This window comes from Triturus cristatus, chromosome 6 (assembly GCF_964204655.1).
Source record: "Triturus cristatus chromosome 6, aTriCri1.1, whole genome shotgun sequence".
Lineage (NCBI taxonomy): Eukaryota > Metazoa > Chordata > Amphibia > Caudata > Salamandridae > Triturus > Triturus cristatus.
The window spans coordinates 958,659,519-958,686,816 of NC_140589.1; the positions used below are offsets into that span (position 1 = coordinate 958,659,519).

At 41.4% G+C, this 27,298-nt stretch overlaps 1 protein-coding gene across 3 annotated transcripts in view; it reads left to right on the forward strand.

Annotated features, from left to right (window-relative positions):
- The window catches only part of ADGRG6 (adhesion G protein-coupled receptor G6), a 621,002-nt gene that overhangs the window by 324,695 nt on the left and 269,009 nt on the right, over nt 1-27,298 (forward strand). For all 3 annotated transcript variants that reach the window (XM_085611657.1, XM_085611655.1, XM_085611656.1), the window contains exon 4: nt 22,497-23,120. In XM_085611657.1, the coding sequence (XP_085467783.1) occupies nt 22,497-23,120 (624 nt within the window). The remainder of the gene's footprint in view (nt 1-22,496; nt 23,121-27,298) is intronic.

Genomic DNA, 27,298 nt, shown 5'->3' on the forward strand with positions numbered 1-27,298 from the left:
GGGTGTGCTGGTAAAAAGCACCAGTCCCGTTTTTATAACAGGGAGCCAAAGTTGCAGCACTGCTGAAAAAATCGCCCCCCACAGCCAGAACACCGTCCTCCACCCCACCGGGCCACCAGGGAAACACCTGGTCCCTGCTACGGCCAGTCTGGCCATGGTACACTCTTGACTTATGCCTAATTTAAGAACATTTGTGAATAGGTTAATGAAGTCTCAACTTCTTCAGCACCAAATTACCTTGGAAATAAGGCAACGTCGTCATTCAACAACTCTAACACAAGCTGATGCTGCACTTAGTAAGCACTGTGTGCATTCACCAAAATATTACACAATACAATAAACCTTTCTTTCACTTTTAAAGCAGGATATCACTTGGACATTTATTTACAGAAAGATGAATTGGGGTATTCAGTGAGGGGGAAGATTCTGCTGCTGTTAGACACTTATTTTTGCAGAACTGGTTGCAGTGGTGAATTTAATTGCCATTTTGTATGATTCCTCCTCACTCTGGGCATCGCAAAAACTTGAGTGTAAGACAAGTTAGGTCCACTTATCCATCAAATAGCCCACTGAAGGAAAGTGGTACGACTCCATAAACACACAGACAAGTGCATGCATGCACACATGCATGCACACGCGAGCAAACACGCACACGCACATACACACACACACCCTACACCAGAAGCACAAGGAAGATATCCCCCATGAAATTAAATCGTGATAAGCACGCTGTTCCTCTCTCAGCTGAAAGATTAATAAGGGCTGTCGCCTTTACAGGCCCCTTGCAGTGGAAAAATGTCTGGAGGATATCTTCTGTAGAATCATGTAAACAGAGGGTGTGCCGCCCTTCAGTAGAAGGCTTATCTGTTCCACATTCTGGGCTAAAGTCACTCCCAGACAAACAAGAATTTTCTACATCCTTCAAGCACTTTTTCATTACACTTCTAACGATCTCACCTGGTCTTTCAATCACCTAGTCTTAATCTTGTGCTACAGGTTCCCAGATGCATAGCAAAACATGGAGCCATCTTGGAATATTTGAATCTCAGGATCAAGCTCTCATCCGTTTCTAGTTCCCTGGCATGGGACTAAGCCTCAGTCATAAGGCTCAGTGCATTTGTAGCATGGAACAGACCCTAGGGCAACTCTTCACAAACCGAGTTGAGCCATAGTTTTAGCTCTCTCGTCAGCATTGCTTATGGAGTTTGGATGTCTTTCCCTCATCTGTGCTGACTGTATTCTTCCCCAGTCAGTATTCAATTCTCAGTTCAATCCTTGGTCAACCAGCCAAAAATTCTGCTATGACACCAAGCTCTGCAACAAGTCAATTACTCTTTAAAAAAAATAATAAAAAAAAAATAAGTCAATTACTCTTATTACCATATGTGATCAGCCCAGCTAACAGAACCGGACACAGCACCACTCCATCCATCAGCCAGAATTTGCTGTAGAACAGGTATGTTTAAGGGGAACATTTCCATAAGGACCTTTCATGCTGTGATCATTTGTAATGCCCTTCACAGCCCATTCATTTACAAACTCCCGGCCCAAATGACATAGGTGCTTTATAGGTCCTTGTATGACTATCAAATGCTTGAGCCATTTGACAGCTCTTGAAGTTTCTTGATGTTAAATGAATCACCTTCACACCAGGACATCAGGTATGCAAGTGGAAGACACCATTGATTCCTGATCTTTCAGCTGTCTGCTAAATCTGACTTGGGATATACTCGGCGGATTAGAAACATGCCCTACTTTTGATTACCTTTAACACCATTTGCAATTAATCTAGTTGGGAAACACTTAGGCCATTAGTACTCGTTAACAGACACCTCCTTAAAATTTCAAATGTGTGTTTTGTATGTAAATCCATCTTGTGACTATTAAATGCGGAGATCCAAAGTGCCCAACCTGATACATTTTTCAAGGTTCATTAGCGAGGACCTGTGAGGCTGGCACGAGGCGGGCCACACGTTATCTGTGGAAGATCCACAGCAGGGCTTCAACATGAGCCCAAGCAGCGAACTCCTAAGTAAAACTAATTAAAAGTGCTTTGCAATGTATGTAATAGCATTTTGTTTCGATGTATGTATTTGCATTTTAACTGAAGGGATACAAAAGTTCATCCTTTTCAGGCACTGAGAGAGTTAGCTGATGAAAAATGGGGAACAAGATGACCTAGTACACTGAAAACTAACCAAAAACTAAAATGGGTTGAAAACAGAGGGTAATGTGTGAGGGTGGAAGACTCAACACCTCAATGTAATCTGCCCTAAATGTCCAGTCTGGATTTATTACCAGGTGTCCCAGGTGTAAATGCTTGCTTCAATCATTGAGTGGATTTCCTTGTTGGGGCATTCCTTCGGGTTTACAAGTTCATTTAATTAAGATCTGTTGCTTTCAATCCTATTCTGCTTTTTGCAGGCGGCCTTTGTAGTCATTTGCTTGGCACTGTTTATTGCCCTTTTCTTTCCCCCAATAGATCCACCAGAAAGTAACCTACACTACTGAGTGAATGTAAATTTAAAAGAGAAAACGAGAAATGCTGGGGAACATGCAAATACTTTCCTCATTGTTTTCCATTTCTTTTGGATGTTGCTTTCCTTCCACGCTGATCCTGATCGCCATGACTGCACCTATTGAAGAAAGGAGACACAATAGAATGGGCTTAAGGCTCAGGATGATGTGTTTGTTCCTTGGTGTTACTGACATCCCGTCCTCCTTCAAGCATTTCTTTTGCAGCACTCTTACTCCATGATATCAGGCATCTTTCATTTCCTCTGCTTTAATGGTTGTGGGTCCTGAATATTGACTACAGAATGTTGTAGGATACTAATATCATCGACAGATCAAGAGACAAATATCAAAAGGTAAATCTGTGCAGAGTTTCCATACCTAACTCCACATCAATGTACCTTGATGATATTAATATATATCATCAGGGTACACGGTGGGGGGGGGGGGAGAATTAAGAGTATTAAATCTATACTTCCATTCCTTTTCGATATTTTGTCCCTTGATGTTTTGCCCACAATATTAGTGTGCCCCAATGTTTTTGTACTCGATATGCCAGAGTAAAATTCTTTACGTATCGCCCTATGTTGGCTGACATGTTAGTTTCCATGTTCTCTAATAGGAACATCCTCATCTCTAACATTTTTTAATTCTAAACCCCTTGCAGACCCTCCATACCACTGGGTGCCGTCCCCAATTCCAATTGAACACGACACAGTAAATATTTCCTGCTAGTCCACAGTTGTAACTGCATACATTGGATTGCTCTTGGCTCCAAAGACTTCTGCAATCTTTTATGTCAACTATGTTAAATCATGTCATGCGCAGCAATAATTTGCCTTCATGATTCAAGAGCTCAGTTATGTGTGGTTGCGCATGGATTAATGGATTAAAAATATCCCTCCAAGGTACACGTTACAATTTACCAATTTTGTTTCCCTGTAATGTGCCTTCTTGGCACTGTAAATTTGCTTTAGTTGTTTCTTGATTTTAAATATTCTTTGACCATTGTTTTTACCCCCAAACATCTCTTTATTAGTGCACATGTCACGCATTCCCTCAGGATTTGTTTCTGGTGATGGTAAGGAGTTTGATCCAAAGCAAGTTATTTTCACCATTCAACCACTAAATGTCGTGCAATTTCAGCATATTTTAATGATGCCTTATTTCAGTTCAGAATAACCGTGTAAGAAAGTTAAAATCAAAATGTGGAATGTTCCACATCTTTTTTATTTTGTTTGTAGGCTAATCATGTAAATCCAAACGTTGCAGCTAAAATCAAGGCCAACGATATTCGTTCACCCAACTCTGTGAACTTCTTCAGGGCATTCCTATTATACACAGCCAATATGCCATGATGTAAGTCTCGTGAATCTGTAGACCACCATATGGAAATTACCATATATTCGTGGGATCCTCATTATATTGCAAACCCTGGATCTTTTTTATATCAGGCCAGGCTTCCTCCATAGTTGACATCTTAGTTGGTGTCTGGGATTATACACAAACCGCAACTTGCACCACATGATTCCGGAAATAATTATTTAGTTCAGTTACCGGCAACATATGTGAGGGAGAACTCATTTGAAACAACCTGAGGACATACAAATGGTCAAAACCATGGTGAGGCACCGATCTCACCCTCTCCGTGCCTATAATACGACAGGTAGAACCTGCAAAGAAATGCATTATGCCAAGCCTGGACTGGAACACATAATCAGCACTGACATAAACAATGCTCAAACATGCCCCACACTGCAAGAGGATATGACTAGAATTGGGTCAAGGGGCAAGGTTGGGTCATGGCAGCACATCCTGCTCTGAAAGCAGCTTCTGAGCCTGCAAACCACCAGGAAAGTGCCAGAGTGGTGGAGGGGCAGTCCGGCACTGTATAGTGAAAAGGTTAACATTGCTTTTGTATGCCATGTTTAACATAATGTGAAAGAGAGGTATACTATATATATATATCAATATGCTATGAACTGAATATTTGTGATGTGTTTGGTCCCTTTTCATGTTCCATTTAGAATATTAAGGGCCTCTGTCTGTGCGAAGCACCCTCATTTCAGATTACTTTAGACATAATCAGTAAAGAGTTTTAATTTTTTGATTGAGGGTGTGAGGTTCATTTTTGCAATTTTTGCAGTTTTTTTGCGAAAGACTAAAAGAGGAGTATTCCGTGTTCAAATCAGCATGGAGCCCCATCCTGAAATAGTATTTAAATCTTTTAGTTGGTAACGAGTAATAATCATGTTTATTTTTTGCCTCTAAAACAATGTCATTTTAATTGCCACACTCCTACGTAGTGGGGGGTGCATTGAAGACGACCAGCAGTTTAGCTCCAGAACAGTTAGTTTCTCCGTGCGTAACAGTTTCCTCCCATCCAGGCTATCCTTTACCTTCTATTACATTACTCCTAAACTGAAAAATAAAGTCTTATAAAGTCTTATAGTGAAAAATGTACCTCACGGCTTCTAACATGTTTTGTCTTCACATACTGGGATGTTGTCTTCAGATACTGGGACATTTATACACACTGGCAAACAAACGTTGTGACGAGATTGTCTGCGTTACATTAATGTGGCAGATTTTAAAATGTGTCACTCCAAAAATGTCCCAAAGGGTGTCAATTAGAAGTAATCAGGGTAGCAGCTGCTCTCCGTGGCTTTTCCTGCAGTGCCACTGACTCCACACTTGCTCTCTGTTATCTCCATGGCCAAAAAGGCTGCATCAGGCTTCTAGAGCCATGTTTACATTCCTTATTTTCTACTATTATCCCCTAGCGTAGCCTTTCAGCAGTAGATTGAACACTTTGTGCAAGAAATTAGGTTATACCATGAGAAGGGTTAAACCCCATCCTAATAATAAACACAATCCTTATCAGGGTGACCCTTAAAAATCACTAAATAAGCCTGTGATTAAATTAACCCTTTGGTAACTTGGCAGAAAGCAGTCAGGCTTATTTTAGGAGCAATGTATTAAGTATTTGTGCAGCACACAAACAGTAATAAAGTCCCAAACCAATGTAGAAAAATAGAGTAATATCCAATAAATAAAATAACACAAGAGAACCAGATATATTAATTTTTAAAGTTCCAGGTGAAAATAGCACCAGAAAGCACAAATCTCCACTTATGGTTGCACTAGACTAGGGGAAAGTCACAAGTTCAGGCTGACATTGATGAAGCACAGGTTGGATACAGGACCAGGTTAGTCTCACTGAGAAATTACCTTCTCATGGCTGGCCAGAAGGGTGCTGTCCACGTTAGCGGACCTTGAGAAGGAGGGTTTTGGTATGAGAAGCAGATCGAGCTTTGCTGATGGTCATTTCTGTAGCACAAATAGCCGGTTGTTGCTGGAGTTTCATGTTGTTTGATCATCGCTGATGGTCACTGTTGGCGCGAAGTGCAGGCCTCATGTTGACGATCGTTATTGATGGTCACTGTTAGAGCTAAGAGCAGATCCCACTGGAGCTTTGCATTGGTGGTCATTGCGGTTGGTTGATTCTCGGTACACAGAGGGCACTTTATATTCACAAGGAGCCCAAACATCAGGATTTTTGACTTTTCTTGAGGAGGAAGTCTCACTGATGACAACCAAGGATCCAGGACCTGGGGGGGCACCTCTTTTGGATCAGGACTCACTCCATCATAGGCCAGCAACAGGGCTCAGGCAGGGCCAGCTAGGCTTGCTTGGTGCTGGTCAGCTTGGCAGTTCAGGGAGGCCTCTGGAAGCTGGCTGTGTCCCTGTTGTTCACACAGGAGGTCAGTGAACTGACCCTTGGATTACTCTGGATAGCCTGGATTCAAGGCAAGCAGGTCCAATCCCTTCTTCAGTCAGCAGGGCTATTTCTCTTCATCAGACAGCAGGGCAGTCCTTCTTCTGATTTTTCCACAGATTAAGGAATGTTCTGAGGAGAGGTTCTGTAGATTCAATTTTTATACCTGGTTCCAGTGTTTGTGTGGGGAAATACCTTAGCTTACCCCAAAACTGGTTCTTGTCCGTGTGTGTCTGCAAACTGTCTAGAATGACAAAGGCAAGGGCAGGCATGGTGTCAGACTCCTTGTGTGTGCTGTAGACAGAGCCCTTTGAATTGTAATAAGGACAGGGTACAGTTCCTCTCACGCCATCCTGCCAGAAAGACTGCCTGCCCTCATGATAGGCTTCCTTTGTCTTACTGTTGGAAGCAATATACAACCCACAACAGCAGAGCCATTAACAGTCATGTGACCCAGGACACAGTTGGTTTGTGCAGAAAAAAAAGCCAACTTTCTAAAATTGCAAAAAGAACAATTGATGGATGGAATGCTCAACAATATCAAACACTCAACCCCAGTCAAAGATCTGGGCCTAAACCCATAATGTTTTTGCTCACCACACCATTCCAGTTTGGACCCAGCCATATGCAAATCTGTCTTGGCTCTGCTCCCCATAGGAACAGTCCAGCCCGAACTGCCAAATTTCGAACAGTTGTACATTGTCCATGATATGGCCCAAGAAGTCCACTCTAGTTAACATTGCAGTGTGATGCACACACCTCCAACGTAGAAGGCTTTCATCAGCTGCTTTCAGTGAGCCACCTAGCAGTTCCAGCATAGGTAGTTCATACCAGACTGAGAAGGACAATCTAACTGTAGATGGAGCAATTGTTCATTTTTTACAGCCCCAACAGCATAAAGACACAGATTTACTGGATTATCACAGGACACGTAGGGCCTAATTACGAGTCTGGCTGTCCTAGGGCCACCAGACTCATGCTTGCGCGGCAATCTTGCGTCCACCGCATTATGACCCTAGTAGTCATGTCGGCCTGGGACTGCCGACTCTGCCAGGGAACGGCGGTTCCCTGGCGGTTGCGCAGCAGTCAAGAGGCATCTATATGCTTGATGGGACTGCCGCTGTCCCGCCAAGCATATTACATCTTACATCTCCACCACTGATTTCATGGAGGTCTTTCTTCAGTGAAAACAGTGACAGAGATGAAAGAAAGGGAGCCCTGCAGGACCCCCTTGTACCTCACCCCTTGTGGATGCACACAGGGGTACAACATGTGCCCCCCTGTGTGCATGCACAGAAGTTCCAGCACGGCTTGGAATTTTGAGTCCATGCAGTGCTGGAACTTCCTTTGACGGTTTAATTGTGGTGTCTATTTTATAAGCACTGGCGTGGGAATGCAGGGGCATCGCCCGCTAATGACAAAAAAACTTTATTTGGCGGGTGGTTCTCATGCTGGTTTGGGAGTGCAGTCTCACTGCCCCACCTTAAAACTCGTAATCGGGCCCTTAGTTATAGAGTGGATGATGTCTGTATCCCTTGAACTGAAGTAAAATCCTTCATTTAATGGATAATGATAGCTGTGTTCCCTTTATTTGAAATCACCCCTTCAGTTTGGGAAAATTTGATGACAACTCTTATAGCTATCATGGGCAAGTCTGTTGCAGCAGCGTTGAATTCCTTAGCATAAACCACCTCGATGGAAGATGATGCAGCTTTGATGCTTATTTGTTAAAGAGTAAAAGAAGCAGATAGAACAGAATTACTAAACACAAGAGGAGTGGTTAATTTGTGCATTTGGTTCTGCAGGTGTATGTGGTCCCGGCACTCATTTTTGGGGAATGGCACTTACTTTTTAGCCCCTTTGACCCACGCATCTTTTTTGAATTGCATGCTCTTGTAAATCAAGCCATTTGCTTTTATAAGCTGAACGTACAGGTGCAGATGGCTATCTGAATCTTTAGCTAAGTATCTAAGGACTTGTTTTAGAGTTTAGTGGAGTGGTGGCATCTACTGAAAAGTGTTGGATGTCCCTTCCTCCAAACTTGCGGTTCCCCTCTCTGTGTAAAGTCAGGGACAGTACAATTTTTCCAACAGAATAGACTCTACAGAAATATTTTACTAGCCTTCTGTTCATTACTGGGCAATTTGGTCAGTTTACAATAGTATGTCTGCCATATTGTGGACTGTTGTTTTGTCATACATTTTTCCTATTTGGGACTGCCAGTGAAAACCTAGTGGTATTGAACAGGAAACCAAAGCCATGACCCCCCATATCCTGGAAGAAATCTCTCAGCATGAAAATGTCACTTTTGTTTTCAATAACAAACTCCTGCTTTGGAAGTTTGCCTTTGAAAATCAACAAAACTTTGCTTTGTGGGTGCCTGATTAATGGCACTCACTCAGGAAAGCTTCAGTACCTTCAGCGGACTTGTTCTGATTCTGGCTGTGTTAAAGGGACAGGGATCTCCATCAGCCTGACTGTAAGAAAATATTGTGGGTGCTCTCCTGCAAGGTCAGCAGAGGACATACCTTTGCTGACCAAGTGGGCTATCTGCCATATGTATTTATTTATTTGTATTGTTTTTCTTTAGCGCCACTTCACTAGTTGATGTTAGAGCGCTTTACATGTAACATTAAGGGCCCGATTATGGGTTTAATGGTCTTGGAGTGGTCCACCATGCCACTGCCCCACTCCAGGACCACCAAACCTGTGTGCCCACCGCCTGCCAGATTATGAATTTTTCAGTCACTGGTGGGTGGTTCTCTGGCGTTCCCAACGCGATGCCTATGAAATAGGCACTGCAATAGGAACGTCAAGCCAGACTGGTGCAGTTCATGCCGTGCAGGTACTGGGGTGTATGCACACAGGGGGTCACAACATGTGCCCCCCTGCATGCACCCCATGGCCCAGAGGAAACAGGATGCCCAGTGGGCCCCCTTTGTTTCCTCTCCGCCACAGTTTTCATGGAGGAGGAACCGCCATGAAAACCATGGTGGAGAGGAAACTCATAATATGCTTGTTGGGACCACGGCGCTCCCACCAAGCATATTGCAGCCTCAAGACCGCTGCCCCACTACCAGGGATCTCTGATCACTGGCGGTTGTGGCGATGTACTGCCATTATGATCGCCCAACTTGTAATCGGGCGTCGGTGGCTGGACCGCCAACGCTGTGCCCCGTGAGTCTGGTGGTCCCTGGACCGCCAGACTCATAATCAGGCCCTGACTGTTTAATCATGATAAGCTTACAATAAGTACATTTAAAAAATCTATGAAAGATGGAGATCAGAAGCAAGGGCAGCAGTGGGCAGAAGATAGAAATTGGTGATCTTGTAGAGAATCACTAATATAAAAATCTGTTAATGTGATGTACTACACCTTCGAAGCCTGCCAATTTGGGGAGTTGTAAGTTATACATAAAGTCTTGTGACATCTTAGGGCGTGATTTAGAACTCGGCGGATGGGTTACTCTGTCCGCCGAAATATGAACCCCATAGGATATAATGTGATTTATATTTCGGCGGATGGGATATCCGTCACCATTGTGTAGGAGTAACCCACCAGTTGATATCTAAATCAGGCCCTTTGTTCCCTAATGTGGAGTAACTTTTCTTGAAAGTTCTTAGTTGAGGTGTTTTATGAATAGATAGCTTTTGAGTTTTCACAGAAGGAAATGATATCTGTCAATGTTCTTAAATGGCTTTGGAGGGTGTTCTAAATTGGGGGTTCAAATTTGGAGAAGGATTGCCTTTGACCTTGCAATGTTCGAGATATAGGGGGTTCCAGAGCAAGAGAGACCTTCATCCATGATTCTCTAATGCCACCAGAGAGTTTCAGAAGATCAGGTAGGTAACTGTGCCTGCCTAGTCGAAGTGCCTTTTATGTTAAATAGCAGAGTTAGAATTTGATTCGGGCTTGTAGGAGAAGCCATTGAAGAGCCTTCAAGATTGGGGAAATGTGGTCATATTTCCTTCAATCTCGCTGTGAATGCATACCATAACTGCTTTGATAAATAGTTGGCTGGAAGTCCCTTTAGGATGGCATTACTTGCTTCCAGTCTTGAGATGACGAGAGCTTGAGCAGCAGTATTTTGTTGATCATTGGAAAGTAAAAATTATTTTTGGGTGGCATGGATTAAAGTTTATAGTTTCGGCCAGTAAGTTGCTGTGATGTTTGAGAGAGGGGTCTTCTCAATTATGAAGCCAAGTGATTTGAGTGATATTTTGCATGATAAAATGGACATCCATAGTCTTTAAGCATAGCAATTAAGACTGGGTCAATTTTTATGTTTGATTCCAGTTTTCTAAGGATTGAGCTTCAAGGAATTGCCTAACGCCCAGTTGAATATCAAATCCAAGCCTCTTTTGAGAGTTGTGATGTCCTTTAGAGTGGATATTTTTAAATATAATTGTGCATAATCTGCGTATTGTTGCAGTTTGATGTTTGCATTTTAAATGAGTTGACCAAGAGGTTCCACCTAAAGGTTAAACGGACTGATGGTAGTATGGGTCATTGAAGGACAGACCCCTCAAGTAGCTTTTTGTAATTTAGGTTTTCAGGCTTCTATTTTTACCAGGTCTAGGTTGGAGTGGCCAATCAGAAGAGATTTAAATCAATGGAGTACTTCTTGTTTTAGACCTGTTCTGTTTTCTAGTGCATTTAAGAAAGTTTCATGATCAACTGTGATGAAAGCAGTTGACAAGCTTAGTAGAATAAACAGACACTTATCTCCTTTTTCAAGAAATTGCATAATATCCTCCAAGACATTTACTTTGACTGGTTTTGTACTATACCCCACTCTAATTCCTAGTTGTCAAGGTGAAAGAAGAGAGTTATCATCAATGTATTTGTTTAGTTGAGAGGCTAGGTATTTCTCCATGACTTTTTCAAACTATGGTACATTTTTGATTGGTTGGCAAGTGTTTCTGCATTGACGTTTTTGTTTAGGATTGATAAAATTTTCCCGGTCTTGGGGCTGTCTGGACAGTAGCCTTGTTATAACTATACATTTATCATAGAGCCAATATAGTGCTAGAAGGTGGAAATTGTTTTTTTTTTAAATGTTTGCAGCTAAGATGTCACAATTGTTTGAGTACTGTTCTTAGATCTACTAACTGTCATACCTTGAATGTGCTCCCATGTGTGGGTAGTGAAGGTAATTTTTGCAGAACAGGAAGTTAATTGTTTACTTATTTACTCAGTTTTCTCAAAAGTATCTTAGGAATTCATTGCATTTTTCCCAAAAAGGAGTGGTGATTGATTGCCAGGTGGACCAGTTTGGCTGAAATTGCCTGCAACACAAACAAACTTTTAGAGACTAGTGAGAAGCTAGAGTAGTTGATTAATCCTTCCATGGGAGACCACTAGAGTTACTGCTCATAGCTGATCACCAAACACAAGGTTCACCCCATATAAATATGAGTGGTGTAACTGTTCCCTGTCATTGGGGGATTAGAGATTGGAGAAAACCATGAGATCTGATATGGAGATATCCCATTACTTGTGCCAGTGATTGCCATTGGTCACAAAAGGAACTTATTTCAGGGGACCGAGTCTCTTTCCCACTTCTTGCAGTATCCTGGTCCCAATGTGCAGCAGAATTATTTCTTAATAGAGCGGTCAGAGACAGCGGAAGCCACAAGGATCCATAGAGATAGAAGAAAAACAAATCCTGTAATTCTTCACCATTTCAGTGTATTGATAGCCCTTCTTCCATTTCCATAAATGATAAGGTAATGAAAGTAGGATTATTACTCTCTCTCTCCTGGTTGGTATACACGCTTCTCACTAGACAGGCTTACTTTACTGCTGAAGAGAGGACTGGTGTCACAGGAATTTGAGTGCTGCAGGCTGGTTAGGAGTGCAGCATATGCTTTCTGGACCAGTCTTCTTCAAAAGAATGAGGAAGATAAGGCCTGCCTTCTGGCCCACTCCTTGTGGGCATATCCTCCGTTACCCTTGAGCCCATCTGGGATATTTGCGGGGACCAGCACTTATTTTTTCACAAATCAAGCACTAGGCCCAGATATCTCTCTAGCCCCCAGTCTATTGAAATGTATGCTTTTATTTGACACACACTAAATTAATTAAGTATGATTCTCTACAAAACTGGTGTTTTCTTCCTGTGACCTTTACCCACATAACCTGCTATTGCCATTTAAAATGAACTTCAGAATCATACTGAGGGAAGCTCCTTTTGATCTGTGGCCTTTACAATTACATTAGAGGTTTGTGTCTTCTTTGCTACTTTCTGTCTGGATAGAATGGCCTCCAAAGTATTGGACTGCCATAGGTATGCATAAGTTGATCCTGTGTACTACAGCTTGACTAAACCTAGCTGCATCCCCATGAATGTGGGGTATATGCCCCGGGCACAGGCTTACGTTCTCCAATGGAGTTCCAAAAGTTATTCAAATGTTAAATAAAATGCAATACTTCAAGTTTTTTACGTCAGTGTTCAATTGTATTGTTTAGTCACAATACTGTAGTTTCTTAATAAATCATTTGGACTGCAATTCCCAGAATGCATTGTTAGTGGTTTACAATATTAATTTGTCCCAATGCATTTCGGCCAACATGGCCTTCATCCGGGGACGATCTATAAATTTAAGTAAACATGTATCAATTACTAAGAAGAAACACTGAGTTTAGATATATTCAAGATAAGATGTGCCCAGGGAAAATGGAATGTGAAAAAGGTGAGTGTAACTGAGGAGATACAAAATATTTCGGTAGTTAAGAACGTGCTGTATATAAAAATGTATTACCGATACTAAAAGTTTCAAATGGTGTGTGAATTCAACGTTAAAAAGATAGTTAATCAACCACATGCTGTAGGTAGTGCTCACAACACAGTGTCAAATGTAAGTGGTTAGATATCACAACCAGCTCGTGAAATGATACGTGGATGCCTAAGAAAGCACCCTGGGTGTTTAAGCTGTCATGCAAGCTAAACGTATTTCTAAAGCGGCTTACTTGTAAACCTGAATGTTTGCGGGCTTCATCCATAGTCGTAGCGCGTATAACGCGTCTAGTTGCAGATAATCATGTGGTTACTGCGTGAATCTGTTGCGATGTTTTATGCGGAAGTGAGCCAGTGTTAAAAGACGGATTACGAGCGTGCGGAGGACATTAGAAGCAGAAATAGGACTTAGTTTGGCAGACATGTTGAACTGGTGTTTCTACAGTTTGTAAAGTGAAACTAGTGCGTGAATTAAAACGGACAAAATCAACTGTGACTATGTGAATACTATCTATGTTGATAGAGCTAAAACAATGGTGTAAATAACGTGTAAACCATAGGAACAGACATTTATAGATAACATTGAAATTCCATGCGTTCATTAATTCCATTGGGTTTTAAAGAATTCAAACTCCGAATCCAATAATTCTCTTGTTGTGATTGTCTCTTCCTTCGCATCTTTCAATTGTTTCCAGAATGCAAAAGTTTAATTGGCAGATATTATGGCCAACTTCTATAAAGTGTTCAGCTACCGTCAATTTCATTTGTTTAGTTCTAATGTTGCTCTTGTGTTCGTTTACTCGTATTTTTATTTTCCTTTCTGTTTGCCCAACATAGGTTTTTCCACAGGGACATTTGAGAAGATAAACTATGTTGGCCATGTCGCATGTTGCGTTCACTTTAATTTGATTTTGTGTCCCTTCATGGGGAGTGTAATATGTGATCCCGTTATGACATTATGAAAGTTATTGCAATTCCAACAGGGGATGGTTCCTTTGTAAGTAATTTGCGGGAGTTGACTAATGGGACTTTTGATTATTTCACCCAAATTCCTTCCCCTGGTGTAAGCAAAAATTGGTTCCTGATCAAAAATGTGATTGAAATCTGGTTCTAGTTTTAGTATGTACCAATGTTTTCTGATGATTCTTTGGTATGGACCACTCATCATTGAGAATTTGGACACTACTATCATCCGATCTTGTGTGGGTTTATCTTTGGAAATTAATAATTCCTCTCTAGATTTGAGTTGACACCGGGCTTTGGCTTGCGTTAGTACTTGTTCTGGATATCCTCGCTCCTTGAATCTGTGTAGCATGTTGTTAATGCATTCCACACCTTTCTCTGGGTTGGAAACAATTCTTTTCACCCTCAAAAGCTGTGTATATGGCAAGTGATGTTTTAGTGATTGTTGGTGGAAACTTTCATACCAGAGGGTGTTATTTATGTTGGTTTCTTTTCTGTACAAGTCTGTTTCAAAACCTGTTGTTGTTTTGGTGATTCTGACATCCAGAAAGGTTATGGTTTGTTCCTGAATCTCATGTGTGAATTGAATTCTATCTTCTATCTGATTGAGTTTGATGAGTTGATCGTTGAGTGCTGCCGCTGTGCCATTCCATAGTATGAAAATATCATCAATGAATCTTACAAAAGTTTTAATATGTGCTTTCCATGATTGTACTGACAAAGTGTTCTCCACTTCAAAATGGCTCATAAAGATCTTAGCATATGATGGTGCGGCACAATTGCCCATCGAAGTTCCCGTCTTTTGTAGAAATCAGTCCTCTTTCCATTTAAAATAGCTATGAAATAGGGTGAAATGTAAAAGCTCCATCAGAAATACCTTTAATCCTTCCTCACAGTCAGTGTTTAACAGTGTATGTTCAACAGCGTCTATTCCCAGTTGATGTGGAACTGAAGTGTACAATGACTTGACGTCAATGGTACATAACAATATAGTTTCATCCTCAGTGATGGTGATTTGATTGATTTTATTTAAAAAATCCGTCGTATCTTTTATGAATGTGCTCATTTTTACAACACTTGGTTGCAAATAGCGGTCTAGAAACTTGCCTACCGGCTTGTGTAGGCTTCCTCTTGGATACACAATTGGGCGAAATGGTGGTTTTAATGGATCTTTATGTATTTTAGGTACCATATAAATGGTCGGTCTTTTAGGATTTGTTTGTATTAACAATCTTTTTACTTTCTCATTGATTATTTCTTGATCGAAAGCTTTGTAAACGATTGATTTTAACACCTCCAGATACTGTTCTGTGGGATTCATATCCAGTTTCATGTGTGTATCTTGATCCAGTAAATGAGTTTCCACCTCCGTATTTTAGTGACTGGTGTTTAAAACTACTAGCGCTCCCCCTTTGTTGGCTTTTTGACAAATGATGGTTGATTTCTGTGCTATGGACTTTAAGATCCCACATTCTTTTTCAGTCAGATTGTTATGTTTAGATTTTCTCTGAAAGTTTAATTTAGAAATATCTTGTTTCACGAGTGATTCAAACATGTCCAAACTTTTGTGGCTTTCAATTTCAACCCCTTCAATAGGTCTTTTTCGGTAACCGGATGGTCGGTAAACACATTTTCAAAAAAGTGTGGAAATCTCAACTTTCTCATTAGCTTAAAAAAGCTGATGTCTAATTCCAAACCGTTGGTGTGGGTAGTGGGTACGAATGACGTTCCCTTTTGTAATGTTTTCAATTCTAGTTCAGAGAAATGTTAATCTGAGATGTTAATGACTAAATTGTCTATTGCCCTCCTTTCTTTCCCTTGTCTTTCTTCGACGTGATAGTGCGTGTTTGAGGCTGTTCTTTCTCTTTTTCTTTGCTCTTTTCTTTTGCGCCGCCTGGGTCATCCTGGTCTCGCGGGGCCTACCTCTAAAAAAGATACTCCTGTTGTTGTAGGTAAATTGGACACTATTGTTGATGTGGTTAGATTCTGTGTATTCCTAGGTTGACTTGAAATGTCACTTTCAGAACAGGACGTATCTGTGTTTTGGGTATACGGTTTGTTCTGCCTTCATTTGGCATATATAACGGCCCACATATAGACCTCCCCTAATTTCTAATCAATCGTATCCCTATGAAATTTGTGAATTTTCCTTTCATTCACCTCTTGGGTATGTCTCAGTAATTGGTTGTTAATGTCTTCCAAAGTGTTTGCCCACTCTTCTGCTGGCATGGAATTGTCAAGTTCTGTTTTAATAATAGATTAATAGATATTTCCTTTGTGTGTTCTTCAAGGATGTTAGATAGCTCCTCGATTATTAATAAAAAAAACACTTGTTTAGTATAGCAAACCAACGGTCCTTGAATTTTTGCACATTCTTACATAATGATGGTTTTAGGGGGATCCTCAGTCAGCTTGACTAGCACATTTATCCCCTGGGATTTTTGGCTTGACCTTGCAAGGGACCTGGTATCTAAGCTGGAAACTGCTGCTATCCGCATAGCCACAGACTACACACTCCTCTGATAGGAGGACTGTACCTTTCTCAGCACCTAAGTATCATTGTTGTGCCCGTAACTAAGCATGGATTCATGGAGACTTTTGTGCCAGTGTCAGGTCACAATGACCAGTAAACACAACACTCTCCAGGGCAAACTGAGCCCTATGCCAACCTCGATGTTAATTGAACTTTACTATGGAGACATGTTTAACAAGGTTGACCATTTCTCAAATATCATTAAAGCCATTCATGGTACCCACTCTGGAATGGAGACTAAATTAACTTTGATACTGTGGAGATCAGCCTTCTGCTATATGTTCAATTGCAGTTACAAAGATTTGTTCTTTCAAACCTCCTGTAATTCCTGTAAATACTATGATTAGTACCTTTAGTTTATAACAACAAAACCTTTGAAATAATCCTTTCAGCTTTAAAGGGGCAAGGAAAAGATTTGTTAAGTTAACCACAGAAAATGACACATCCATTTTAAGCATCTATCGATATATACAAGGAATTATTGCCAGTTTGATGGGGAAACAACATGTATTCATAGACATGGAAAAACATTAATCTTTGTGAACTGCAGATAGGCCAATAAAAACATTCTATGCAAGAATTTGCTTGTGTTATAAAAACGTCTTGCAGAGCAGGTAGTGCACAGCAAATTAAATTTCTCTTGGCTGTAAAAAGTCATGGCACCCTGTCTAAAATGTAAATTTCCCCCAGTGAAGTGTTTTTGATCTTTGTTTATTCAATTCCTTTAGGAAGTGTTGAAAGGTTGGTGACAACTTGTCTATCAAGCAAAGAGCTACCAATTAAAATTTTACAGGAGCACACAATTAAGTAATCAAATCTACTAGATCAGTCAGTGATTGGTTTAAAAACTGTTACCGTATGTCAGGTCATGGTTTCTTCATGAAAAATACTGCCTGAGCTATTTATTTTCTCAGAGGACCGAGTAGTATGCTTTGTGCTTTCAATAGATTTCTCTTCCCTGCAAAAAAGAAATATGAGCAAATAACCAACAATAATTCTGTAGCTACAATGAAAAAAAGAATTGTATAAAAACTTAAATGATGTACAGTACACACTTCAAGTGATGATGTAACACATTTTAAAATAACAAGAATCGTCATACATGATCATAGACGTTGATTAGGGTTGCCATAAGGCTGTTTTTTTATGGGCATGACCTGTGTTTTAAAGTCGAGGATGGGAAAAAAATTAGCAAAATAACCTGTAGCCATTTTTTCTCTCTTATCAATACATACTCAAACAGCACTTAAAGTTCTAGAGCTGTCTTAATTATTCATGTCTGATAATCAAAGTAAACAAAGACAGAACAACCATATTAAAAATGAATAGAGACAATTATATATAAAGTCCTATTCATGCATCATATCCAGGCCTTTGCATAATCTTAAAACATAAACAAATGGCTGGTATTTGTCTCTGGGAAAGGTGGCATCTCTAATGTTGATTCACCAAAATGCCAAGGATATCAGAAGTGACATCACGCACACTTTGACCCCAATAACATCACAGGAAGTGACATCATATGATTTTGTACTTTGAATCTTCCTACGAAGTAATGTCATGTGACAATTGTAATGACATCACAATAAATGACATTGTTGAGTCCATTAAGCACACAATTATTAAAATGTTTAAATAATAGTTACAACACAGATACATGTCTCTTTATATACCACGAATATATGAAATGATACTCTGCTATTACAATTTGCTCCAATGTGATGTCTCCTTTAGATTTACTACCAAATCTAGTGAGGGATAACTTCAGGAGGAAATAGAAACCTCAATTGAATCTTTTGTAGCTGCCAAAGCTACGGGACCCAACGGCATACCCGGTGATTTGTTCAAATATGACAAAAATAAGAGGTCAAATTATATGCTGTCACTTTTTAACGCTATAGCAGGGGAGCATGGATTCCAGAGTCATGTAAGGGAGCTGAGGTCATACCAGTTTTTAAAAAGGGGGATCGCAGCAAACCGGCTAATTACAGGCTAATTAGCCTAATAGACTGCATCCAGAAGGTGTTCAGTGACACCCCCTTAGCCAGAGTTCAGGATTGGATGACTGATGAAAATATACTAACACCACTACAGGCAGGATTTCGACAAACGACTGGGACAATTGACCAGGTTTTTAGATACATTCTCCTTTATTGGAAAGTGGGGGTCTTAGGTAGAAGGAGCTTATATGTTGCCTTCGTAGATCAGCATTTGACCTAGTACCACGTGGAAAACTCTGGGAGGTGCTGAGAGACATGGGGATACCCTTGGAGATCCTGGCATTGATTGTTCGTCTTCATGAAAACAACTATGCAAGGGTGCACTGGGGCAATCAGGGCCAAGTGTCTGACCATATTACTGTAAACAGGGGGTTTCAACAAGGCTTCGTGCTGGCCCCCACACTGTTCTCGCTACATATTAATTAGGTTGTGGACTTTTTAGCTAGAATACCAGCTGATGCTCCCTCCCTGAGGAACATGAAGATCACTATCACTATGCTCTTCTTCGCAGATGACACGCTCCTTGTCTCCAAAACTCCCCGGGGGCTGCAGGCACTATTAAATCAATTTAAAGTGTCCTGCGATGAGAGGGGGCTAGAAATAAAAACTAGCAAGACAAAACTAATGATGCTTAATCCACACAAATCTTTTAGAGACTGTTTTACTCTAAATAACATTAGACTGGAGCGGGTATGTAGTTTTGAATATCTGGGTGTGAAGCTGGCTGAGGGAATGTCCTCGAAGCCCCATATGACTAAGACCAACCTAAAGTTGAGACGGATAGTTGAAGCCCTGATAAAGGAACATTCAGGATCATACACTAAACTGGTTGCTCTAGCATTAGATATTTACAAAATCAAAACAGTAAGCAGTGCTCTGTATGGCGTGGAGCTGTGGGGGTTTGATAAAATAGATGATTTCAATTCAACTGAGAACAGATACTTGACGCACTTAATCTCACTTCCATCAAGCACACCATTACTTCCTCTCAAATTTGATATGGGTGTCAGATCTATAAATGACCTAGTCAAATTATGTCCCCTCTTGTTTTGGCTGAGATTCCATTCAGTCCTGGATCTGCACCCATATGCTTTGGCTTGGGAGGAAGTATGTAATTTAAACATATAAGAAGATAGGCTGGATAAGAAACTTAAACACCTTATTAAAAAACATTGGGTAAACAGTAGGTTGCACTCATCCCCAAGACCTCCCCACAAAAAAACTATTAAAATCCATGTATTGGGATTGGGTATTCAGAAATGAGATCAGCAACAGCAAATTGGGAAGTCTAACAGGGGAATTGCTAGATTTTAAACCACAGCGATCGTTAGAGAGTTTCCTTGCCGTGATAAAGGGCCCAGCTGTTAAAAAGCTTTATATCCAATTGCGACATGGTACAATTTCTCTGAATACATTTACAAGTTCTTGGTCAGGCAATGTCACTGTCAGTGGGGGCTGTCCATGCTGCTCTGCCTCTAGAGAAACTATAGGCCATGTCTTGTTTGGCTGTCTAGTATATTCAGTCCCTAAGAGTAGGTGGCTCACTCCCATATGCAAACAACTGGGCACTAGGGACCATAGTGAGGCACTTCAAATCTTAAAAACTGATGCTAGTCTCTTTGTTTGTTTGCGTGACCGCTAAGTTTTTAAATCACATGTGGGGAATCAGAAGGAAGGCACAGTTGAAACCATCTACCTTGACAATTTGATTTAATGTGATTCCCTAATCCTGGTCAGCTAACAGGAATTTGTACTGTTTTAAAGTATACAATGTACCACCTTATAAAAACCAGAAGGCCTGGGGCACATTGATTTACTGTCCACATTTAACTAGCATTAATTTTTGTTTAGGCACGTTGGCACTTTCAAGATGTTTTGGAAAGGTATAGAAGGAAGTTACGACTGATACTATCTACCTTGACAAATTGTTCTATTGTGATTTTCTAACCCTGACCAGTGAACAGCAGTTTGGACTGTCCCAAAGTACACAATGCATTAACTTATAACAGTAGAAAGGCTGAGACCTAATAATTTATTGTTTAGTAAAATGTTATCCTTTTAGCTAAACGGTTTTTAATTGATGTTGCTTCCTTTTTATTTATTTTATTACATATGTAAACTGTGCCTACGTTACAATGATTTTTTTTAAAGAATCTAATGAATTAGGAGTATGTAATTAGTAATAATCTATGTATGGCTATGTTGGTGCTTTTACGATCTGTTTGACCGAATTAAAGTTTATATGAGACAATATATGAAATAGGGTATTAAATGAAAATAAATATTATTGCATGAAAAATGATATGTTGTTGAAAGAGGAAGATATAGTATGACAAACAAATTAAAAACAGTAGAAACCAAAATAATTACAGCTACAAATTATCATGCCATAATGGTTCCCCTAGTGTGTAACTCAACGAGATATACTACAGACAGAATTCAAAAGAGATTTAAAAAACAGTAGTGGGTCCATTCACTAATATTAATTCACGTAGACCAAACCACATATTCATTGTGGACAAAGTTAATAATTTAAACTATTCCTTATGATTGTTACAAAGTTTTGTATATGATCACTTAAAAGGTGCTTTACGCCATACAAAGCGAAGAGGTGAAGTTGTTGTTAAAGCAAATCATTCTCCATGTAATCACAGTAATGACACTCAGCAATGGGTTGTTTCAAATGTGTTCTTTTTTATGTATTTAATTTATTTATTTATTCAGGAGAGTGATCACTACTCTACTGAATGTATATTTTTTGCAAAACTGAAAGCCTGGTGTCCTGGTTCCCAGGAGGAACTGCAGAAAGTAAACAGTGTTCTTCATGGCACTGTTTGCCTTCGGTTCTTGGCACTGCTTTTGCCACTTCTGAGGCCGTGGGTAGCAATGAGCAAGTGGGGGATAGCAGCTGCTACCTCTGGCACCGCCTCATCATTGCCATGCATGGCGCTGCTTTGAAGGCCAGTCAATCGGGATGTCTACTTACTTTACTCTGACTCTTCTGCAGATTCCTTCAGCGACCCCTTAATACTGCCAGGGCTTTTTTCTACAACTAGTCCAACGAGTTTCTTTTTCACATATTTGCTTAAGAAGAATAAGAATGTGGCCCTTACCCGGTGGAATGGTAACCTTCCCTAAACCTGCCCAAAGTTGACTTTGCTTTCATCATTGCTCCGAAGTAGCTCACAGGTGGCGTACTGCTCTTTATAAAGCCACTTAATGAATAAACACAAATGAAGAAATGTGTGGGACGCTTACTTACTTCTGTCAACCCAGCATTTTAAGAACAACCAAAATTTGTGTGAAAAGAAGCCAGAAAAAAATGTCCATGTCTCTCGAATTTCATTTACTAAAAAGGACACAGACGATTGCCATAAACACTTTTGAATGAAGGACTGAATATTTGCTATGCTTTACTTTCTGGAAGTTGGATATAAAAATAAGATTTCTGTAGATTAACCATTTAAGTTTGATCTAGAGACATTTGAGCTTTTCTGACAGCCTCATCTTTTCCCCAAAAATCATAATAAAACTACATATATATCCACATATGTAGGCAAGATGTTGGCCAGTTCTCACGTGCTATTTGTCTGTTCGAGAGTCATCCACATTTTTCTTCCACCCACCACAACAAACAGCATGGGGCAAAGGGTCAGTATACTCCAGGCATTGGCTCTCAGCACTGTGAGTGATTCGGGTCAGATGTGCACAATCACCTAAAAAAGTGTGCACTTCAATGCCAGGGGTGGTGTGGTGTGCCTGGGCTGCTTTTCCTCTCCTTTATTTTTTATTTCTGTGACAAATCTGGTTTACATCTTGCATATGTTTTCAAATAAAGAAAATGTAAAAAAACAATGAATTCTTGACAAGGCCTGACCTATTGGCTTTTCCAATGCTTGTTGCACCATGATATCAAGTTTTTTTATAGTAACCCTTTTAATGTTTTCCTTTTGCATTTCTTCCTCTAGTTGCTGTTTCTTTGCGAAACCAGGTGGTCTCAATTCCACCGAATGGAAGTAGCGGGATTGTGTCTGTATCACCCAGAGTACCGAAACCAGAGCTCACGCAGTTTACTCTCTGCTTCGAAGCAACCAGGGACACCACCAGCACTGCCCAAGAGTGGAAAGTGTTCTCGTATTTGGTTTCTTCAACAGACTCCTTCAGTTTTGGAAAGTCTACCACTGGACACTTTGTAAAAATTGCAGACGCAAACTGCTCCCTAGACAGTGTGTTGCCTGTTAATCCGGACGGACAGCTCTTGACAGGATCTTTTGAACAAGTCTGCATAACGTGGGATGGCTCCACGGGATTGGTTGGTGTCAAGGCCAGGAACACCAATAGGACACTGTCCTGCCCAAGTACTAAGGGCCAGTCTGTTCCGAAAGACGGAAATTTAATATTAGGCTCTTATGATAATATAACACCCCCTTTGCAAGGAGACATTTACAACTTTCGTCTTTGGAATTACACCATGGATTTCCAAAATCACACCACCCCTGGCTGCGAGGTGGAAGGGAACATTGTCAACTGGGAAAACGACTTCTGGAATATTCCAGCTTCAGCCCTGAGAGAAGAAGGAAACTTAAGTTGTGGTGAGTATCTTAGCAAAAGTCTGCACTTGTGTTTCTAGGTGGATCATTGAATGTTTCTTTGTCAGAAAGGAACCTCTCCTGTGTCTATTAGAAGTTCATTTTGCCGCAGGGTTTGTTTGTTCTCTGTTGGCACCAATTTCATTCATGTGTTTCACATCAGAGCTAAAATAGCTCAGATACTACCCATGGCAATTACGTTCAACATCTGTAGGGGAGATTTTGCAGGTAATCTAAAATTTGCTATTCCTTTTTGTACTAGGGTAACATTTACTTACAGTGGAGTTTTACAGACACGTAAGACATTAAAAGAACAATAATACATATGACAAAAATATTTGGTGGGAGCATAAAATTAGATTTCGAATATGATATATCAAAGGGTTGCCATAGTAGGGAAGCACTATGAAACAAGAGAAAAATACAACTTTAACCCAGTGTTAATTTACCAAGGGGCTGATTACTACTGACCCTGTAAATTATGATATTGTTGCATAAACATCATAAGTAGTTCGAAGTTTAAAGCACATGCTAAATTTTGCACCCCAGGTTAAATTTTGGAGGGGAAAGGCTCAATATTTACTGGAACATGATGCCCATGGTGCAATAACCATCAAAATCTGTATGTTATTCCTCAAAACGTCAGACCAGGTGACAACTATCAAACAAGATAACTACTGACATCTCGGTGTCAGATTTTATCAGGGTGATAATTTTCACAACTGACAAGAGGTACTCATAATCAGACCCATAACAATGAGTTTTTAAATCAATGGGATGGTGTATGTCTACCCTGACGACAGCTCTATCACGGGGTGCAGCGTCAGTCAGTGATATATCAGGACCGAAGCAGTGTAAAAGTGTGTTTTACTCCACAAGGATCTATAAGGGGCACTGGTGAAACTGTGGCTGGGTTCTTTCAGTGGTGGCCGCCACATAAATAAAGTGGTGGGGGCAGAGGGTGCAGAGGGAGCACAGGAGGGGGAGCTCAGGGAGGGAGATTAATAATAATAAAAAATTGAATTTACCTGCTTCCGGCCGCCTCCTGCGTCGCACTCCCTGTCCTGGTACCAGCAGACACTGGGACTACATCACAGACTCCATATCCAATCCCCGCGAGAGCAGCACGGGGATCCGCCGGAGCGGGCTGGAAAGACGCACCACTCAAGTCAGGGATTCTGTGGGATTTCTCCAGCCCAGCTGTTCAATGCAGCCGGGATAGAGAAACCTAAGTGCGCATGTGTGTTTTGGTCTGCCTGAGACAGCCGTCCAAACACACATGCTCACTTAGAGAGTGCACACAGCACTCCTCCTCTCCCTTCTCATGCTCTGGCCCTGCCCCTCCCTGCACACGCTGGCTGAGCCAGCTGCTTAAAAATAAAACGATGAAATATCGTTTTATTTTTTATCTGCTGACTCTGACCAGTGGGGCAACCCTCCTCCGCCATTGTAGAGGAGCTGGCCCTGGGTTCTTTGGTTATGAAAAATGAAAAAATCAAGTTTTCCCTTGAAACATATTTAAAAACAAAAGTGCGTGGCCTTCTTTAGGAGTGGCCCAGTGTTTACGCCGACATATATAGGATCCAGTAAAATCCAACACGGTTGGGTCAGAATGTATCAACTCCCAATTACGAGATTTCTCTGATAATGGGAATGATATCCAGATTTTGATGTTTACCACTTCAACATCTGGATATCCCAGTAATTATCTGGCATTAGTGGATGTTTTAATGCGATTTATGGTTTCTATTTTGTTAAAAGTGATACTGAAAATAAAATCCCACACTATAAATAGGATGAGGAGAAAAGATGTGGCATTACAGCCAGAGCTGCCAACTTTGGAACTGGTGAGCCACGTTCGAGTCTCGATGTAGGATCAACTCCCTTTGATTCTGGGCAAATCACTTAATGTCCATCTGCCTAAAAACAAAACAGAAAACCTGGATATGACCTTGTTTATTGTAACTGGTGGTCGTGTAAAGCGCTCCAAAACCCCCGGGTTGAGTGAGCGCTATATTAAAACTGGAAAATAAAGAGCACCATTGTGAGTTTTTCAATTCCGCCCACAGTATTTTGGCCGGCATTCCGAACCACAAGACTGAAATTCCTTGACCTGGATTATTATCAAGTCATGGCGAGCCAGAGCTGGTGTTCCCTGACAATTCAAGCTTGATAATGAGAGCAACTGGCATAGGTGAGCCTATGATACAGGACAAAAGCCAAACCTGATGGAGGTGTGGGGGCGATCGGTAGCCCCTAAATCAATGCTTTAAATTGGGCAGTACTGTCCGGTACTGAGTACCAGCACTTTTTTGTTTTGAGAGGGAGAGTACCTGCACTTCTCAAGAAACATGTAATACCTTTAATTGGAGAGTACCCGCACTTCCCAGAAACAAGCAAATATTATGTTACAGAGTACCTGCACGTCTATTTTTCCACTTCAAACACTGGAAAAGGAAAACCCAAATCAAAAATGAAAGAGGAGATAAGCTCACAGCTTCATTCACAAGTCGTGTCTCTTGTTTGACAGATAGGGATCGCCTCTGTAGAAAAAGTGAATTTGAGCCCTGGGGAAGCACTTCCCACGAGCATAAGCCAGTCACTGTCTCCCATTTCAGAATGAGGCTGCCTAGTCACTCGGCCGAACACAGGCCTATTCTTGTTCATTCACTGAAAGCATCCTCGCCCCGGGGGTGCTCGCTCCGCCACGCCTCAGAGGCCGCAACAGACCTGCTCCATCTGGGAACCTCATGAGAGAGCCTCTGACTCCAGGATGCGTCATAAGGGCCGCATTCATTGAGGCTCCGGTGACAGAGTTTGGGAAGAGCTGATACCAGAGTCACTCGGCTCTGGTTTTTCTCTTTATTTTCTTTTATCAGTGTAGCAGCCTTTCGGTCTCACTTTTCCTTCCTTTAATTAAAGGATTCAGGCCACGGTGGTTAAATGTTAATATATGAGCAGCCCATGTCTGTCAGAAACCCATTCCACATTTATGTCCTGGAATCCAACAGAGATTTCCATAATCACAGCCGCGGTGTATTGTGGTAGCAGTACACTGGGGAAGAAGGAGTTTGACAAATCGAACTGTAAATAAAGGCCAAGACAGAATGAGTAGAATTCTAGGTAAAATAAAGTCTTTCTACTGCTGATGGGGGATATTTAGCCCAAGATTAAAGGCTTTAAGTAAAACACAAAATGCGATTGGTAACATAAAAAAATGTTTAGATAATAAAGAAGTATGTTATGCCTAAGGGCTTGCCATCCTATCAAAACACCCGATTATGAGTGTGGCAGTATGAGAGCGGGACCGCAATGCCATGCCACCGCTCGCTCCCACACCACCAAACCGGTGTGTGCACCGCCCGTCAGATTACGACTTTTACAGTCACTGGTGGGTGGTTCTTTGGCACTGCCTATTTTATAGGCGCCGCAATGGAATCATCAAAGGCAGTACCTGCACAGCATGGAATGGTGCTGTCCATGCCATGCAGATACTGGGGTGCATGCACACAGGGGAGCACATGTGCCCCCCTGCATGCACCCCATGGCCCTGAGACAACATGGGGCTCTGTAGGGCTGCCTTTGTTTCCTCTCCATCACTGTTTTCATGGCGTAGGAACCGCCATAAAAACTGTGGCGGAGAGGAAACTTGTAATATAGTTGGCGGGACTGCAGTGGTCCCTCCAAGCACATCGACCTGAAGACTGCACGCCACTCTCAGGGATCTTGGATCCCTGGTGGTTGCAGCAGTGCAATAGCGGTCCGACCGCCCAAGTTGTAATAGAGCGGTCAGACCCTCGGTGCGGTGGTGCCTTCATAGCCACCACAGCTACGGCGGTGCATAGGACTGCCATAGTCGTAATCAGGCCCTTAGTCAGTTCCTGCCAAAAATAGCAGTTCTCCTCTGGGAGGAATGTGCAGGGGCTATTGTAAATGTAAATTGATACTTGTATAGTGCACTACTCACCCGCAAGGGTCTCAAGGCGCTTGTACAAATACCACTGTGGAACCCATCCTGGCTTTCCCTGTGAGGTGTCCACTCCTGGGCACCCCCAGGTGGAGGCCAGGCATCCTTAGCATTGTGGGGGCCATTGTGGAGATTAAGCAAGCTATTGCCCAGAGTTGCAGAGTGGGACTCCATGATTGGAATAGGCACCGAGGCGAGAATTGTCAGGTCCGTG